At 38.5% G+C, this 20,081-nt stretch overlaps 1 protein-coding gene across 2 annotated transcripts in view; it reads right to left on the reverse strand.

Moving 5' to 3' along the window:
• Positions 1-678: 678 nt before the first annotated feature.
• Positions 679-20,081, reverse strand: part of SNX9 (sorting nexin 9) — a 60,647-nt gene continuing 41,244 nt past the window's right edge. For both annotated transcript variants that reach the window (XM_080341884.1, XM_080341883.1), the window contains exons 10-18: positions 18,812-18,942; positions 17,329-17,432; positions 15,127-15,230; positions 12,295-12,372; positions 6,464-6,540; positions 5,429-5,518; positions 3,741-3,855; positions 2,117-2,208; positions 679-835 (exon numbers count right to left, since the gene is read on the reverse strand). In XM_080341884.1, the coding sequence (XP_080198010.1) occupies positions 788-835; positions 2,117-2,208; positions 3,741-3,855; positions 5,429-5,518; positions 6,464-6,540; positions 12,295-12,372; positions 15,127-15,230; positions 17,329-17,432; positions 18,812-18,942 (839 nt within the window). In that variant the 3' untranslated portion in view covers positions 679-787. The remainder of the gene's footprint in view (positions 836-2,116; positions 2,209-3,740; positions 3,856-5,428; positions 5,519-6,463; positions 6,541-12,294; positions 12,373-15,126; positions 15,231-17,328; positions 17,433-18,811; positions 18,943-20,081) is intronic.

Genomic DNA, 20,081 nt, shown 5'->3' on the forward strand with positions numbered 1-20,081 from the left:
CGCCTTATGGTGTGACATTGAGGGGGTGTCAACGTGCTGGTATGGAAAACTGTTTTTTCACACTTTCCTGAATGGCTCTTTCCTTGTTTGTACTTCATCTTTTTATACAGTGCATAGCAAGAAAGAAAGAGCCTGACATAAGCTCTGGGGTGTTGTGCCACAAATATAAGATGCAGTTAGAAGGGAAAAAAAAAAGAAAAGGAAGAATGACTGGTACTTCCCAGGAGTCATAATGGAGCAGTGTGCCATGGCTGTGTATGGGAAGCAAAACTCAGGACAAAGTGGTCATTCAGGAGATTATTATGAACATGTACCAGAAATATAGAAGAATATAATTCCTCCTGGCTACTGAATCACTAGAGCTGAATATAATGAGTATTAAAGTCATTTTCTCAAGCTTGTCTGCTTTCCCACTTGAAAAAATATATATAAATTTGTAACTCCGATGTTAAGAGTTTATGGAAGAACATCTGATAGACTCAAGTCTGAATGAAGTCCATGGCAACATACCAGTTTGATAATTTGGAGCCCTATAACTGACAACATGATCTGTTTTTATTTAAATAATTATACAAATGGGAGAGCATTCAAGATAGAGAACCTTATCATTAGGCTGATAAAGTAAAATTTTAAATAATTCTTTTTTTCTACAACTGATTTTTGTTGTTGTTGGGGTATTTTTCGTGTTTTTTTTTTTTCTGGCAAAGACTAACAAGTTTTATTAGCATTGCCCCCAAATCAGAAAAGCACTTCGGAGTTTTCTTTATTGTTGACTACTCCTTATTCTCTACATCACAGGAAAGCGGCTGAGTGCCTGCCTCAGCTTCTGTGCAATCTGAAATAGAAAAACAGAACATATTTAATACATAGTTACTTCACACAACACAGAAATATGACTGCAGGCCAAGAAATTAAATGAATAGTTCCCTCATTTTCTGAAAATCTGCTGTTTTTACTGTACATTTTGTGTACGTAGGATTCTCAAAGCATTCCATTGTAAAGACTTCTCTTCTCATATACACGCTTTCTGCCTTGTTCATTTTGTGCTTTCACTGTTCGGGTTGTGTTGCAGGAAGTATTGCGGGCAGGGCTGTCATCCTGCCTGTGAGGTTACCTAGCACTGTACTATGCAGGAGCGCTACAGGAACAGAACCAGATTTTCCATTAAATCCATTTCCCTGCTGAAACAGGGCCACACGTCGGAACAGAGCTCCCATGCTCTCCCCACAGCTCTCGTAGCAGCCAGTGCCCCACATGTGAACATGGAGCTGGTCCCTGTACTGGAGGATGGAGGACTGGCACAAGGAGGCTGGTGAGGCTGCAGCCGGAAGAGCTGGGACAGGCTGGACAAGTGACTGAAAGAAGGTAAGGGGAAACCTATGCCTAAACCCATCAGATGTGCCAGAGAAACTGAGCAAGGTGACCTGATAAGAGACCTGAAGTTCTCATCCACTGAAGATAACTCTGAAGCCTCACTGGCACCTTTTACTGCTGTGAAGGGCTACCAGTTGCTTGTATTACTCCTTCAAGTGACAGAAGTCAGGTTCCAGCACATGCAAACTCACCTTTTACCAGCATATCGCATTAGAAAATTTCCTCTTGGGCTTCATTTAAAAAACCACAAGGAATACATACATAAGAACAATTTTAAATGCCAGCTGAGGCTGTAGGTCATGTGTTCAGAGTTAACATATTTAAGTCACCTAAACCACTCCAGTCTTCCCCGCCCCACATTTGCATACATCAGGTCTTAAATCGCAGCAGCTTCCCTTCAAGGGAAGTTTTGTTCAAATGGTTTACTGTTGTATGAACTGCAGCAGGTCTGTCCTACTGCGTATCACAGAACTAAATTTCTTTGTAACCTCAGTACTGGCATTGGAAGACAAAAATAAACACTTTTTTAGGTCTAATATGATGTAGTCATGTGCACAGGGAATAGTATCTATACAAATATTATTTTAAGTCACTCTTTTACTTTTTAGATGTACAATTCTTCAAATATGTTATCTCTGGGAAAGGCTCATACAAAAAGATCGTTAATTACTATGAGTATTTCTGATAAAAAGTAGCAACATAATACGTGCCAGAAAACTAGCACTGAAATACTACACCTTACCGTTTCATAAAACTGTGCCTGCTGCTCCAGATACAGACGAATGACACTGTTGTAGTCATAAATCCGGTTACTGTGGAAGTGATTCATCTCAGCTGCAATTAGACCCAGGAGGCAAATTATTTAAGAGAGGCATTTGTAATTACGAACAGTTTCACCCAGTTCAGATTAGTTACTGTGCAAAGAACTCAGTGTCCAGCCTTGCCAGCACAGTCAGTGCTCTCAAGCTTCTACAACCCATTTTGCCTGCAGCACTCCAGGTATGACGCAACAGTTCATAAAATTGGTAGTGGCAATTACTCACTGCTAAAATATGGACGCTTCCTGGAAAAAGGAACAATATTCAGGTGTACAAAGACTTGATGAAGAATACACCAGAATTTTCTCCTAGTGAGGTTATTTCCTGGAGTTTTTCCAACAGAATTTGGCTAGGACATTCAGATTTCCAAGGGTATAGATATCAAATCATAAGCCACAGCTGTAAATATTCAGCTTGAAAAAAAGACCAGCCAGTAGCATTTGACCTGTTATTGACTGAAGCTGTTTCAGTAGGAACCCAAGAAACAGCACAACTGAATCTGTGACATCTTTCATCACTTTCTGCATCTCTCATCACATCACAGCTTATGGCTGAAATAAAAAGTTCAATACATTTTGAGATACCAATAGAGGGAGAAGAAATATTCTGGATTATAAAAGTCATCCTAGAGGTCTCTTCCATGATTAACACTTACACAGCACAGTCCTATTGCATCACTATGACCAGGAAGAAGGAGGGGATGGGGAGTTTTCTTGTTTGTTTTCAAAATAAGTTTTGTGCACTGCTCTGACTTTGTCCTGCAAAATACAGAGTACTCTTGGCTTTAAGTTAGCTGAAAACAAACAAACAACCCCACAACTCTCCTCAGCAGTGAGTATTCCCACTGAGATCAGTAACAGGATGCACTTAAGGGCTTGGTATCCTGCAGGACTGAGCTATGACTCCTCACTTCCCTGTTTTTTCAAGTGCAGTGTGCTACATCTCATATTTACATCATCTCTAACCTAAAGAGGAAAAAGTTCATTCAAAGAGCATCCAGGAAAAAAGCAAAAAATCTTATTGACAAGAACATGAATCTATACTGGATCATGTCTGACTAAAGCATGAGACAGAAAAAACACTTCTGCACATGATGGAACTGCTTCCTGTACCAGGGCCCATGCTGCTTCTTTGAGACATTATCATCACTTCAAAATGAAGAAATCAGTCTGGGGTGGCTGTTGAAGTTGGTGGTGGTTGTTGTGGTTTTGTTTGTTTGTTGTTTTGGGGTTTTTTGGTTTTTGTGGTTTTTTTGTGGTTTTGTGGTGGGTTTTTTTGGTGTTGTTGTTTTTGTGGGTTTTGTTTGTTTAATTTTATTTTATATGTCTGTTTTGCAATAGCAATATGTGATTTGAAAGAAAATGGGCAAAACTACCACAATTTTTGGAAAATCTAAGCAGGTCACAAGGAAAACAAACAAACAAAACCAACCACACCTATCATTCCTGATAGAACAAAGATTCTCTTTTTCTCTTTTCAAAGTTTGTTACTTAAGATATGTCCTTCAGCAGTCTACAACATTTACACTTAGCCCAAAATCCAGTTTACCTTGTAGTGCATAAGCCATGGTGCTCACACGTTTCACCATATTCTGTTTGTCTTGTGGCGTTATTTTACTTGTTGCAACTAATTTATCACTTTCCTTCACTTTTTCTATTGCTCCCTGTAGAAACCAAATGCAGAAAGATTAAGGGAGTAGATTAGAAGAGTAGTGAACTTGAAGGTCTTTACAGTAATTTAAAATGCTGCTGACCACATTTTGAGCTTGTCCACTACACACATACATATATATACACACACAATGACCGATTCTGCCTTCCCACATTTTCGCCCAAAGTTTGTTATTTTGCTCTGTTGCTTTCAAGAGTCCTAACAGCTTGCAAAAAGTGACTTCAAACACAAGCATGAACACAGTCACACACAAGCATATATACAGAAAGGACAAAAGGACCAAGTTTCAAAATACAGCTGACCAACAAAACAGACGTCCAAAAGCCTCAAACTATCAGATGCCTGTAGAACCTTTTTTGTACATTATACAAGGTGAGACAAACTCCAAGACACTACAGCTCATAGCAATTTATAACTTTCAATTCAGGGAAATCCTTGTGTCACATAAACAACAAGCATAAAAAGAAACACCTTCCCCTTCACAATGTATTTGTGCCAAGAGACTATTTACACATGTCTTGGCAGTATGCTTATGTTTTGAGTTTTCAAATCATTTCTTCTCCTTTTATGGTATTTTTCCCCCAAGGATTCTGTGGGATGATGGACTGTAAGTGTCCTGAAGAAAGAACATACAAATCTGATAGGCTTTTATCTTTATTGCTCTCATACGTGTGGTTATTGCTTTATACATTTAACACTTCAAGTGGTAAAAAAAAAATACTTGTTTACTCTTTTAATAATTGAAAATTTTTAGTTTCCTGAAAACTAGTTTACAGCAGACACATGAACATAAGGAAAACTTTAGAACTTAAAAAAAGCAGACTATCCAAAACTAGATTCAATGGCTACATTCATTGTTTTATTATCTGATGGCTTTCATATTAGAGAGAATGAAGTGGTTGGTTTTTTTTTTGTGTTTGGGGTTTTTTGTATTTTCCCCCTCCTTCCCCCCCAAAAAAGTTAGTCCTATTCTCTATTTTTTAATATTAAAGAAACTTCTAGGTCAGGGGTGTCAAACTCATTTTCACTAGGGGCCACACCAGCTCACAGTTGCCTTCAAAGGGCCAAATGTCATTTTAAGGCTGTATAAATGTAACTACTCCTACATTTATACAGTCCTAAAATTACATGAGTTTGACACCCTTGTTCTACACAGTGCATGATTATTTAGACATACTAGTAAGCTAGCCATGCTAAGTGTACACAATTCTTCCTACAACACTCCTATGGTTTAGTATCAACTACCATGTAAGACTCAAATACTACAAATTTACACTACTCCTGTTCACCACATTGGGACATGAAGTTAACCTGAAGAGAAAACTGAAGCTTGTAGTGCTGTACTATAGCAGAAGGTCATGATAGTCTCAAATCTCAAGACAAGTTCTACCTTCCCTCTAAGTATTTTTTGTTTTAAAAATCAACACGCCAGTTTTCATAGAAACTTTCAGTGTTTCTGGAAGCAGGGGCCAAGCTGCAGCACAAATGCAGTGTACCATACCACCACTTCTGATGCTGTGCATCTTCCCACTGCCCACCCTTAAAAGGAAAGGCTCCTCACATACCTTATGTGCTCCTATGATGTCAGGGAAGCAACCAAGAAATCCCTTGTATTCATGATTTGTTTCCATCAAAAAGTGAAGATCTTTCTTTGGCTAATAAACAAAGGGTAAGCATTAGTAGAAGTATCTGAGGCATATTAACATCACAGAAAAGAATCTACGATGCCCAAAAAAGGGTGAAGGGAGAAAAGGGAAGGAAGGAACAGAAAAAAAATATTGCTGGATTTTCATATTTTAAAAGGTCCTTATTAAAATATAAGCTCTTTGGACTAAGGCACTGAGCACCAGTGAGCAGGTGCCTCTGTTCTTTGTTTTCCTCCACATTAGCTTATTAAGTGAGGGGTTTTGCCTCAAATTTTCACTGAAGAGGAGCTACTAGTCCTAGCAACAGCACTGTTAAGCAACAATGTCATTACATAGACAGATATGTACATGCACAAGTACATCTCCTTAGTTGCTGACTTGGAAAACTGTTTTAAGAACTTCCAGATTCAATCTCGAGATCAAGAGGATCTGCATTTTGGAAACTTTAAGCTTAATGCACTAAACATCAATTTATGACTTGAATACTGACACAAATCAGGATTTATTTAAGCTAGATTTTGACTGAACCACGCAACTGCACGTCAAGACAATGAAAGGCAGTAAGATCTGGATCCTGTAGACATTTGGGGAATGCAGGAAGAAAGTAGAAACCCCACCCTTGATTAACCTCATTCTTTCGTAGCAGTAATGAAGACAGTTCACGGACATCAAAAAGCAAAACACATTTAAAAAGCAATCATTTTAGTACTTTAGAAACCAGATGTGAGCCTTTTGACTCAAGAGAAATACCTCCCCATTACATCCCCCCCAAACTGACACAGTAGAGAAGAAGATGAAAGTACATTTAAAAGTATTAACAGTAATGTAATTTAGCTGGTCAGCAGCACTAGCAGTTATGCTTTAAACAGAAACAACAACAAAAAGAAGTCAGAAGTGATCCAAAGAGGTGGTAGGTTTGTCCAGACTACACCAATGCATTTATAATGCTCCCACCTGATCTGCTACAAGACTGGCGATTTCTTCATAGGTTTTTCCTGCTTCCGTTATTGCTCCATTGAGATCAGATTCACCTAAAAGCAAACAGTGTTCAAATTACGGTATGTCAATCACAGTAAGAAACTTGTCTCGATTCAAGGGAAATTTCTAAAATAGCTTATTTTGCAAGAATAAATGCCTAGTCATCATTTTATAACCGGAAGTAATAAGGAAGTTAGAAAAATATTCATATTTTGTATACCATTAAAGAAGGAAAACTCTGAAAATCTTGTAGAAAATGAATACTAAAGGGACCACATAAACACTGTTCTACCATAGTAGCAGCACTATTCACTTCCACATTTCATTATTTTAGGTAGTTTAAATACAGAGGTATTCCCCCACTTGGGGCAACAGGAAGCCTCCCAGTATGGGGAAGAAGTGAGAGTGAGGAGGGTGACACTAGAAGACAGAGTAAAAAAGCTGAAGAGATACCAGCTGTTCTGATTTTAATAAATGATCTTCATACCTGATAAGTAGTAAATTCTCCACAATGCCCTACGGAGCAGCAAAGCTAGCCCTAGGCTCTCCAACAGCCCTAGAACTAACCGTTAGAAGGTCAGAAAAGTGGAAGGAGGCCAAATTAAGTTTTTTCCTTGCCAACAAGATTTCTGACCCTTTAGGGAACTTCTGGGTGATATTTTCAAGCTCTTTAAGAACTGCTGCTTTTGGGATGGAGTTTCTAACTTTCATCATCTGAAATAGATCAAAGGACCCCACAAACTACACTTAAAAATACAGACACCACCACAAATCCTAAGCTAGACAACACCACAAGTGCTCATAACACTGTACTATGAGCAGGACATGGCTATGTGGGACAAAGATGGAAACAAGCCTTACATTCTTGTTTTTTTCATGCCACTTCACCTTCCCAAAAAACCACAGGGTTTTTCCATCCTTGTCAGCTTGTCCAAAGCATGTAGTCACCAGTACAGAAAGCAAATCGAGGTAGAGAAAGGGGAAGGTATAATTTGGAGATATCAAATATTAGTTTAAGAAAAAATGATTTTTCTCATCCTTTCAGACATCTTGATACTAGGAAACAGTTAAGTCTTTTATGAACATCTTGTTTTTATTATATAGATATTAGTCAGCAACTTAATTGAAAATTACCAAACATCAATTTAATTAATTATTAACTTGAACATAAAGTCTCTCCTTTTGCTACAACATATGGACTAAACTATTGTTAGAGATTTACTAGGTAGGATGCCTTCATTTTAGCATGTCCTAAAGGAAACAAGGTAATAATGACTGAATGTTGCTTCTGTTCTATCCATTGATTTTTACTTTCCATTAGACTGGTTTCATAAAGCCAAAAGATTTGAGGGACAGCTACCAAACCTAAGAACCAGTAAGTGCAGCAACACAAACACTGCTAGAGAAATAGTTGGTTTTCTCCAATTTGAGTCTACATGGATAAAACAAAACCAACATTATATCCCACTGCAAGATTTAAGAGGTACATAATTCTGAAGATATCTCTTCATTGTAAAACAATAAAAACATTCTAGGGAGATCAATTTCATTATTTCAGGTAGACAAGTAATTTTATAATTTCAGAATTTGCCATGTCTGCTCAGAAGTAACCTTGAGTAATCCTGAAGTAACTGCTGCTTAGGCAACTGACTCCTAGATTTTGGGACAAAACATGGTATGGCTTTAATCAGAGTCAGAAGCCAGGCTGATCTTGATGTTGCTGTTCATTTCATAATGCCATAAAAGATTATGACTTTTCCTATATGAGCAAACAGAAAGAGGAAGAGTATGTATACTTAAAGTAGAAAGAGAAAATCCTCCCCTTCTGTGCAGAACTCATTCAGAGGACCTTCATAGATTGCAGCTTCAAAGAATCTAGACAAACCCTCCCACCACCAATCCTCCTTCACTTGGGGGCAGCAGGGCACAAAGCAGAGGGTGCATGAAAAGTTTCTACTACTAGCAGAGGCATTCACACTCCTCCAAAAGTACAGCTACAGGACAGCATATTTAAAAGCTGTTGCAGATAGCGGATCACAACAATAGACAGGCACACAACTGGTAGAAGAATATCTGTGGCTCCTCACTGCATCTTTTTCTTCTACAATTTCTTTTTCAGGTAGTGCCAGTGCAGCCTTAAAGAGTGAGATTTCATCTCTCACCTGCCACCGCACTCTCCAAGTTCTAATACACATCATGGGCAGTGTCAGGTCACTCCCTACACCAGGCCACTTTGTCAGAGATACTGCTCACAAGCCCCATGCTCACTCAGAGTAACTTGAATTCCAGCAGCAGATTGCTTGCTCCAAATTGCTGTTGTCAACACGGGTTTTGGTCAGAGTTTTGTTACTTGGACAGGGCCAAGTTCCTAGAACTTCAGCTTCTAAACTGATGCAAAGCTGGGCATGGGCTTCTTAACTCAAGCTGTGAAAGCTGAGCTGGGTTCCACTGCAAGCATCTACCAGGATGTCAGGGGTTCTTTAATCAACAGAAAGGCAGAAAGCTCTACATGCTGCTGACATTTACAAAATTAGGGCAGGGTACATTACACATAACCTCATGAGAGGCACAGAGGACTTGAAAGCATTGACGAAAGACAGCTGTAAAATCACCAGTAATATTCTACAGATATTTTAACCCAACCATGAGGAGAAACCAATATTTTTATTGATGTACAGGCCTGCATGCTGTTATAGGGAGAGGAAGAAAGATGTTAAAACTACAAGGAGATGTTTACCAGGCTGTCTCTTAGCAGTTCAACTGTTTGGTAAATACCAGTGATTTTCATCTCTGAGGGAGCACACCAGCTATATTGAAGGAACTAATATTCTGTGAGGCTTGATCAGGGCAGAATTCTTTTGTCAAGAAGTGGTTTTGTTTTGTTTTCTTTCAAAGCATGTTTTAACAGAATCGAGTAATATGAAAAAGATGATGTTTGATGTATTAGGGAACCATGTAACAAGATTTTTCTTGACAAGTAAACCTTGCACTGATAACATTCAGCACACAAGCAGCTTGGAAGGCAAGATTCCTGTTGCTAGCTGGCAGGATAGTGAAACTTGCATGTAACTGCCTAACAAAATTCCTGAGGGGTGATGTAGGATTAGGAGATCTTACTATGGCTGAATGGCATACCATAGCCATTCACATTTTCTTAATATAGGAGATAAAACTCACCCAGATTTGGCACCGCAAAAGAGAAGCTGTGCTATTTAAGGCTGTGTTACCCTAAGAGCATCGTATGATGCAATAAGATACGCAAAGTAGTGCCAGGCTGCAAGACACTTCCAGGCATAATCTAGAACTGCCCCATATGCATTTTTGGGCCAGGATTGTACTTTCAAAGCATGTGTTCCTAAAATGGTTCGGACAGTACTACAGGCCCACAGCCAAGTTAAATGAAAACCTCTCAATGTGTCCTTAGTAGCTTTAAAGGTACCCTTGCCTCTGCTAATACTGGGGTTAGATTCCTAATATGCTCTGTGGCAGGCAAATAATTGATAAGGCTCATTCTGCAGCATAAAAAAAAGAGCTTGAGTGAGTCAGATTAACAAGTGCATCTTGCCTGATGCAATCTTAAACATTTTAGATCGGAAATCAGAAGATGAGGCAGTAGACATTCACCACACATAATAAGGCTTCACAGAGCAAACACGCAGCATTGATGAAAGAGGTAAGGACAGTAGATACACCGCATCCTAACTGTGCAAATGAACCAACTAATGGTGTATTCAGTATGTCAGAAGTCGTCTACCAGTAGCCGGAAATATTTTTGTCAAGAAATCAGCCATTGCAATCTTCATCAGGCTATATGCTTAAACTTTGAGAACTCAGGTATTGACAAAGAGAGGATGAAGAGATTCAGCTCCCAACAGCAACTGAACTGAGTGCCTTTAAACATGGCTGAAGGACTCATTCTTCTTTACCAACAGTCCAGAAAAATCACACCCCATACTCAACCTAGCTAGTACTTTTTCATTTGAAGAAATAGGTCCAGTGCCTTCTTTTAAATATTGAGACCAGGAAAACCACATCCTATCAGTTTAAATCCAAATTCTTACATCTCATGCATAGAGTCTGCTTAATCCATAGACCCACACCTGCAGCAACCATCAAATGAAATCATTGTACGTGAACAGCAGGTAGGACAGAATGAGGGCAGCAGTGAAGATGGCATTTAAAGCAACACATGCACTGCACTTATTCTCTCTTCCTGAGAACTCAAATAAAAAGAATAGACTCTCATGCATTATTAATTCTGAAAAAATACAGCCATATACTGGTTATTAAAAAGAGCAAAACATATGGAGTCAGGACAAAGGCATCAGTGGGAAGGATGTTTTCCTCAGCGAGATACTAGGGTGCAACCAAGTACAGTTGGGCAAACAGGAAAGGGAAACATCCTTGTCTTGTTCCCAATCACCATAGGACCTATTTTTTCAAACCCTTCGAAGACGCTGGAAATCAAATTGAAGCTTTCTTTCGTAAGGCTGATCTGCAGTTTTGCATCATACCTTTAAGCCATATTGTTTTGCTTTTACCCTGGCAAAAGAAAGTGTGCTATAGTTCAAGCAATCTTCAGTCCTTTCTCATGAATTCTTGCTACAGAATGCGTCTGGCTAGGATTCACAGTTTTCTAACCCATGCTGAGAGTATATAACTATGCAAATTCCCTACTTAGTTCTCATATCCAAAAGTCATTTTTTTTAAGCAATATGCTATCCTCCAATTCTAACAAAGCAGTCATTCTGTTGAAGCACAGGACAAAGTTGATAGCAAACTATAGGGACTGTGCCTATCTCCAGTGTTTCCAGCAGCAGAGAACTTGAGTTTCAGAAGTGGCTGCATTTTAATACATGCTTTATGAAGCAAAAACTTTGAGAGTATAAAATAAGGGATAGATGAGTAGTCAGATTAAGTACTGGTCAACTAAAAGTCCTAAGATGGAAGGATTTCAGGAAGCCTCTATGCTATAACATTTAAGGTTTTAGAACAGAACAATTTAGCTATTAAGTGTAGAAAAGAAAAAAAAAAACCCCACGACAACAATAAAAAACCAAAACAAAACCAAAACCACAAACAAATACATTTGACAAGAAAATCCCAGAGAAAATAGACTTAATTAGCTCCCTCTGGGATAATAATATTTTCCAGTTATCTGGAAAACCTCAGCAAAACTACACATATTAAAGCAGGATTTTAAGTTTGGCCTAAAGACTACATTTTAGAAGAACTCTGAACAACTGATGCCCTCCTTTTCCCTCCCACAACTTTCACACCTAACACAACAGGCTCTATTTTAGGGCTCTTGAAGGAGAAGGAAAAGTGAAGGAAAAGAGAGGGCTACAATAGCCAACCCTCCAGCCCACACAATGGTATACAAAAACCTTGTAATAAGTTTTCCATCCCCATGTGAAGTTCTTGTTCCATGACATAAGTCACACAATAGTTCTGTGACAGATATTTTCAAGGCTGAATTCTCTCCCCTTTCCTTTGATATCACAAAAAATGCTGCAGCATGTTTTGTCAGTCAGGTCAGTGACCAGATTACACACTAATGACATCAAGCTAAACTCCACCACCACCACATGATTATATGGTGCTAAAAAACCAAGATTGCAGACTAGAATATAAAAACTCCATAATAAACACAGGGAAACAAGTTTTTAATGTTATTTCCAGAATCATGTCTGACATCTAAAGTTCAGGGAGGAAAGCATTAAGATCTTTGGCAAAAAAAAATGTAGCATATGATATAATTAAAATATCTTCTGTTAAGTAAAGTACAAATGAAGCTATAGAAGTACCTTGGTATCCACTAGTGCTGAAGACCAGCGCCAGGCTCTGCAATGCTTTTCCTATCTTCTGGTATTCCTTGGGTAATGCTGAGAGGGGAAAAAGGATGGGGAAAAGAGGAAAACAGAAAAAAAAAAACACACAAGGGCAATTGAGACCAGATTTGCAGTGTTTCCAAACCTTGACAGAAGCAAAAGTCAAAACCAACTAGGATTTACATTTCCTTTAGTGAAGCATTTACAATTCTTACACCCTCCCCTGCTACACACATTCCAAGATGGGATAAAGCAATTGCAATCTGGGTTCCTGAAAGCCACAAACAGTTGGGGAAACAGTCTGTGACTGCTATGGAAGAAAAAAAAATAAAATCTCATGGCATTCCTATCTCAGTTCTCCTATACATAGAGATTTTTCTTCCTCCCCTTCATGAGTAGACTGTGCTCCTAAGGGAGGTGGGGGGAAAGTGCTGCAGTGATGGAGAATAGATCTCATTAATATTTTAAGAGAGGGAATTATTATACAGACCTATAATACCTAAACTCTCCTCAAATCATGGATTTTACATTTAAAAGCATTAGAAACCAAGATTATATAGGGATTGAAATTGATGCAAGTATTGGAATAATAGAATTGTTTTTTAATCTACTTATTGAAAATGTATGCACAAATTGCTACCTCACAATGAAGTCAATAAACTGCAATAAATGTATTCAGTATTAAAACTTTGCATACCACCACCCCAGAGGCCTAAAAAGCAATCTGAAAAGTGAAAACTCTTTTTAATAAGCTACCTGTGCTAGCAGGAAAAAAAAATAAACAACCAAAACAAACAAACAAACTAAAAACCAAAACCACAACAACCAAACCCTCCCCACTCAAAAAAACCCACAAACACAAAAGAAACAAAACACCCACCCCAAACAAGTAAAAGTGCTTTTTGTTGTCAAACATTTTTATTCAGGGGGTCCACTGCTCAGGTAAATAAAAGTTCTTTAGTTGCTCTAGAATCCCATACAATCTGATTTTCGAAGAGGGACCCCTTTGTGTGGTTAAAATAAAAAGCACCCCAAAGCATATAATTTCAACTATTATCTTTGTTCAAGTGCTTGTCCAGAAGTTAGAATATTTATGAAAACTGATATTTTTTTTTATACAGCAGGTACCATTCATCAGCCATTAACTTGTTACAGAATCCTCAGTGGAAACTAGTGAAGAACATTTGGGTTTCACTTGCTTTTAAGAAGTTTCCACTGTCAATCATTTTAAATATCATAGTATGGAACAAACGTAACTATTGCTCAGGATGTGCCAAAAATAATTCTGACTAGTAGTTAAGACCAGAGCTGACAGGGAACTTAAAACCTAAGAGATCACTGAAATTCTTCAGCTTTGCATGTCTCATCTCCTTTTTCTATTCAGTATGAATGTCTGGAAAATTAAGTCAAATTTTTCTACACAGTTTCGTCTGATTTACTGCATTTGTGCCAACTAATTCATAACTGTAGGTATTAGAGGAGTCATTCCATACCTAAAGCACTAGTTTCATAACTCTAGGGAGACTTTAGCAGTGAACAAAATCCTGAATTTCTACTGTAAACACTAATCACAGACAGCCCTTAATTATTACAGTTTTGATCACTGCTTCTGTAACTACAAAGCAACACTATCTTTTTAGTCTCATCTGAGGGACCTTATTGCTTCCCCCTTGGTACCATTTCCTAGTGAAGCGAGATCTGTGTTGGAGCTCTTTCCTGTGTTAGACTATTTTTGACCAGCAGGAGGGTCAGTGGTATCTAGAAGGAAACCCTCTCACTCAAAGTGGAGAAATGTAAATAATTTAGAGGTTACATCCTACAAACACTAAGGTCTAATGCAATCACTGCCAGAAGAGAGTGAGCTTCTCTACTTCCCATTCCCTCCAATCAGCCCCAAATATTCAACTGCACTGTTAGATTAGAAAGCAGCAAAGTGATAACTCAGGAGATGTTACTTACTCCCAAGTCCGGGGACAATGTTTTTTTTGCAGGAGTTAAAAAGATGGCGGGGGGAAGGGGGGAGGGAAGAAAAAAAAAGGAAAAAAAAATTAAAAATGGAGGAGATTCGAGCAGATTTATGAGGTCTCTGGTCACCAGACACTACAGCCTGCCCTGAAATGTTTCTTATTATGATCCTCAGCTGTAGTACCTGCTTTCTTTCAATAGCTGCCTTGTGGTGGCCACAAACACTGAACACTGCTGTGGACTAGGAAATTAGAGCCCAGGCAGAGTCATAGGGACTTGGTGTGAAGTTCTGCAACCCTAAATATCTGTGGGAAGGAAGAGACAAGATAGGAGAAAAAGAATTGGGCTAAAGATTAAGTTAGAATCAAGCTGATTTTTCTTTTTTTTTTTTAAAAAAAAACTCATTTAATCTTTTAATCACTCCTCCTGGCATGCAAGAATCCTAAATAAGGGGCTAATGAAATATAACCATTTAAGATTTCATCAAACAGACAGGTCTACTTTGCCCATGTTACTAAAATGTAGATAAACAACAAATAAATGAGAACAGGACCAACAAGGGCTTTAGCTGGATTACCAAAATTACTTCTAATATTTTTAAACCTATGGCCAGGGACTAGACATTTTTGCTACAAGAGAAAGAAAAAAAACCAAAACAACACCCAACAAACCAAAAACCTTGTACAATTTATACTCTCATACACTGAAAGCAGCCAAATGCCATAGAATCATCATGATAGTTTAGCATTTCCTTTAAAGATGTGCCTTGAATTATAAACAACAAAAACCACAGAGAAAAAGCAATAGAGAAATATGACTGCTGAGTTCAGAAGGGACACTTACGCCCTGTACACCTCTTCCAGTGCTCTTGTCCCACTGTGAGCAGCTCTCTGACTCCATCATCCATTGCTTTGGTGAACCTACCCACCGCATCACATTTCTGTTCTCTGTAGCATTTGGAAAAAATAAAAAACAAAAAGCAGTTTAATAGGTGCATTATGCTAACTTTAAATACAATACTGAAATGTTAAATAGCGTCAACTAGGTCTTTAAAAAAAAAATATATATATATATATATATAAAAATTAATTAATTAATTCCCTGAAATATTTGCCATTTCACTGAGGTCAAAATTTCCCTCTTCAGATATATGCATTTTTTGTTCTATTTCTGCCCCACCTGGCCCCATTAAATACATAATACTGGACTATCATTTAGTTACACTCAAAAAAATTGAGATCAAATAATAACAGAATAACAAAATCCGATTTGAGGAAAATGCATCTCTAGAGCACTTAACACAAAGGACCCCACATCAACAAGAGATTAGATGTTAGAGTAACAGAAGTAGCAAAATTAATACAACAACAAATATAAAGAAAATAATTGTGACAGATATTTTAATACAAGTCTAAAATAGGAGAATAAAAATTAATGTATCAGTTCTTCTATGGAAATATATATGCATAACTTTATATTGACAATACCATTGTGTTCCTTTGTGTTACAGAGGGGAAAAAATAGTGATGCTTAAAAGAAAATGCTGAATTGATACATGCCTTTTCACCCCTCTTTAAGCATGTTTTCATGCAGCTGTCAAAGCTGCATTAACACAGCACTGCATACACAGCAATGTCCTGTGAACTCTAAAAAAGAAAACTAGACATCTATTTTCTGGTTTTCAATGAGCATTATTCAACTGTGTGAGATCTCACAAATGCTCTCAGCCAGAGTCTGTGTGTGACAGCTCTCGCAGCAAGGCAACCCGAAGCAGCTCCCCAGAGCTGGGGCAGCAGCTCCAGCTGTGGCCCAACCACCCAGAGGCTCCCACATCCCCACCAGCACCTCCCTCCCCAGCTGGGAACGCTACCTGAACAGGTACTGGCACAGAAACAGAACCTGGGCTTTCCAAGAGGCCCTTGTTTTACTCTGGTTTTCCCAGCAGCAAATCATCCTTTAATTTTCTGTACTTTGTACTTTACAGTATCGTAATCACAGAAACTGTTCATGAATCAGCAGAGGGTTACCATCCTTTGATCAAAGACAGGCTGACACAGGACTGCCAAAGTACTGCCAAAATGGCTTAAGTAAAGAGCATCTTTCCACTGAAGAACCTATGAACTATTGAACAAGCTGGTTTGGCCACCGACAGGAGTAATGGCTTTCAAAACAACGTTCATACACACTTTTAACAGCACCCTGAGATGTTCCCAGGCACTGGAACATGGTGCAGATGTCTGAGGTGTCACAGCCACCCCTGCAATGCTTGGAGATGAGTCCCCAGAACAAGCCCAGGCTGCCAGCCCCAGCCAGGAGCCCGCACACTCTGGGGAGCATTCCTGGCAGGCTGCCTGCCCGCCCCCACCCTGCCTGGGGACAAACTCTTCATGTGCTGGTCATTCCCTGCCAAGGTTCTGTATATAATATACAGATTCACTCTTTCCTGTACCCTATGTACAAAATCCTCTCTAGTTCATTCCTTTAGTTTCTATATCACAGAGCTACGCATCAAACATACTTAAGAGAAGTAATCAGGTTTGAAATCCTCATGTTCGAAGCAGAAGTGACCTAAAAACCTCCATCTTTTTTACTAGTACAGAACTGCTACCACGCAGCTATAATATACATCTTAATATGCACTGTATCACTTGGATAAAGACAAAGGTCCATCTACAGTTATTCTAAGCTAGTTGGCAAGCCTAGCACACTTTGGAGCTGTTCACAACTGAAGATGAAAATATACTCATAGCAATACAAAACAAGTCCATAAGGTCTGCCAGTACTCGTCAACTAGTTTTGCATACATCTTTTATAGGATCAGTATTCAGCCACTGAAGTCAGAGGCATCATAGGAAGTTCCACCAAATTTTAGAGGGGTTGATATGAAAATCTCATATTGAAACTATTTTTTTAGCTCTACCTTGATGAGTAACTCTTCAAATCCATTAAAATGTGGTGCATGCTTACTATTTTATTTTCTATATTAGCTCAGTATCTGTTGTATATCCAGATGCATAACGTCCACTCAAAAAGAAACCACCTTACATTTCTACCATATCCAAGTCAGGAGCTTCTGGTTCCATTGTAGAAAAGATCAGGACTCCTACAGTTTCATCTTTTTCTGCCTTCCGCTTTCCAGTTTTCCACTCCTTGAGGGAAAAAAAAAAGAGAGAGACAAAATTTGACCACGACTGTTCATCCATCTTTAAGTACATGTACTCAAGCAGTGAATTAAACATCTAGGAGAACAGTTAACCAACAGAACACCCATACATCAAAACCTTTTAAATGAAAGTTTCAGTGGGGCCAAGGTTTCCTTGTGCACTAAGTTTTCTAGATCCTGGGGTAAACAGGCCCTTCTTGTTCATTACTGAAATACACTGTAAGAGCAATTATATTCAGCTGTATCTGCACATGTGATAGTGCTGAGATTAGAAGCTACTCAAGATTATCATGAGACTATTATGCAATTGCCACATCAAGTTCTTAGTGGGAACGGATAAAAAGGTTAAAAATTCCACATGTATTACAAAATCTTTCCTGTTTATATCAGTCCATAAGTTGGATACTAAGAACTGCTGACTGGCTAGCACAATTATACAACTCCCCACTGGCCATCCAAATAGTACTTCACTATCACTGCTAATTACTATGTTATTAAGCCCTTACTTACAAGATCACAGAATAATTCTGGTTTGAAGTGACCTCAGGAGGTTTTAGTCTGGTGTCCTACTCAAAAAGGGTCAGTGGTGACCTTAGTTACTCAGGGCTTTGTTCAGTCTGGTCTTACAAATCTCCAAGGATCATTTACTGTTTCAGCGAAGTCTGTATTTAGAAGTATGACTACTTTGAGAAGAAAGCTGTAGAGTTTTCCTGTTTACTTCCTCATTGGTAGATACCTGAATTAGTAACAGAGCTGGAGCTCAGTGATAAAGAAACTATCATTTACTGAAGGTAAAGGTATTAGAACCCCTTTAAAGAAGCATAAGAAAATGCTGGGTGTGGGGAGCAGACAATAAAAAAAGGGCTGGTTATATCAGGTAAGACTGCAGCGTAATGCTTTTACAACCCATTCCAGTGAAAAGTGGTGGGGGATGTTTTTAAATATAATATAACACACCCAAGATCTACTAGAAAGTAGCTTCTGTTAGTAAAGCAGCACCAAACAGAGGACCAAAATAATCAATAAACCCAGCAGAGACAAATCAGGGCAACAGCCAGAAGAGTTGTTAAATATGTTCCTGTTCTGCTGGAGCACAGGGACTGTCCTTAAAAGACTGGGAACAAAGCCACTTTAACAGAGTACGTCCCTGCTGGAATGGTACAGAACATTTCACAAAAGCAACTTGATGCCTCGTTTTGATCAATCAGCTAAATTAGTTAGTAAACCCAGCAGTTTTCAGCCCATCACTACTGCCCACAGGGGGGCAGACAAAGGGATGGCTACAAAGCTGAACTCAGTTCCATGGGGGGTGGAGGGAGGGAGCAATTCCTCCATCTCTGCTGTGTGTCAGCTTTTGTCTCCTACCTTCTCATCTCGGAAACTGAGAAATTGCTGGAAAACTTCGCTTTCTGAGACAACAGGATGGCGACACATCCTCGTCATCCAAGCTTGCAGCCTCTCCATACGCATTTTGATAAATTCTTCTTCAAAGCGCCCTGTTACACATTGAACAATAATTGTTACATTTGTACTCTAGAACCCTCAGGTTTGTTTGTTTTTTTAATTTAAATTAAAACAGAACCTGTAATTCATCTGGTGAGTTATTAACCATTTAATGAGTCAGAACTTATAAGAAAGAAACATTATGCTGACAAATCAGAAGAACCTTAAATTACAGTATGTTGGTTACTGACCAAGAGTACTCCTCCTTTTCAAGATAGCTGGGAAATATTAAAAAAAACCAAACACCATAATACCCACCCACAATTCAAACTGATTATTTTTAAAAAAAACAAACACAGAACAAACAAAAAACCCCACCATGCTTTTGGATGGAAAAATTAGGTATTTAGGTGACCCAAGAGACACGCTAGAGACACAGGCTCGGACTGCAGATATTTTTCTGATACAGCCTAGTAAATCTTTGGTCAATGTAAGGATCAAAAACGCCACAGAAAAAGAAACGACTTACTTTCCAAGTTATCATGTCCTAACTAATAAAGCATTGCAAATCGACTGCGCAAATACAAAGCATAGACTTAAAAAACCAGCACCTCCCATAATCTAATTCTATATAGGTAAATGAATGTTTTGGGCAAAAAAACCCTCACCAAAATCTCAATAAATCATAGGTATAAACCAATTATAATACATACATGTAAGACTCTGTCACCAATTTTTTTGGTAGTTAAGAGATTTTAATGCAAACTATGTAAATAAGTAATTTCTTTTTTTAAACCAGTAGTTTATCATGACTGCATATCTGCAAGACCTTCTTCTGTTCTAGCACAAACTGTGTCTTCTTTAGAGAATCTTTTCCAATAAAAAAAATGGATGACAGTCTTCTAAAGCATACAGTGAATTAAATGTATTGAAAGGAATGAGAGATTCCTCCAGCACCCAACTCTAATTTCCATAGCAGCGCAGATGACTAAACTTGAACGCACGTACTCTTTCAGTATAATTCTACTGTATAGTTACTATGGCAGCAGCACCACAACGTCGATTTTTTTGGTTTTGTATTCAATTGCAAATATGGAAACCAACAAGACCAGCAGGTAAAGAACACAGTTAGTGAAAAATAAAGTTTAGGTATGGGTACATGTCCTGAAACTTAGCTAGGGAAAAAAGAAAA

The sequence above is a fragment of the Nesoenas mayeri genome (genome assembly GCF_963082525.1).
Source record: "Nesoenas mayeri genome assembly, chromosome: 3".
In the NCBI taxonomy this organism is placed as follows: domain Eukaryota; kingdom Metazoa; phylum Chordata; class Aves; order Columbiformes; family Columbidae; genus Nesoenas; species Nesoenas mayeri.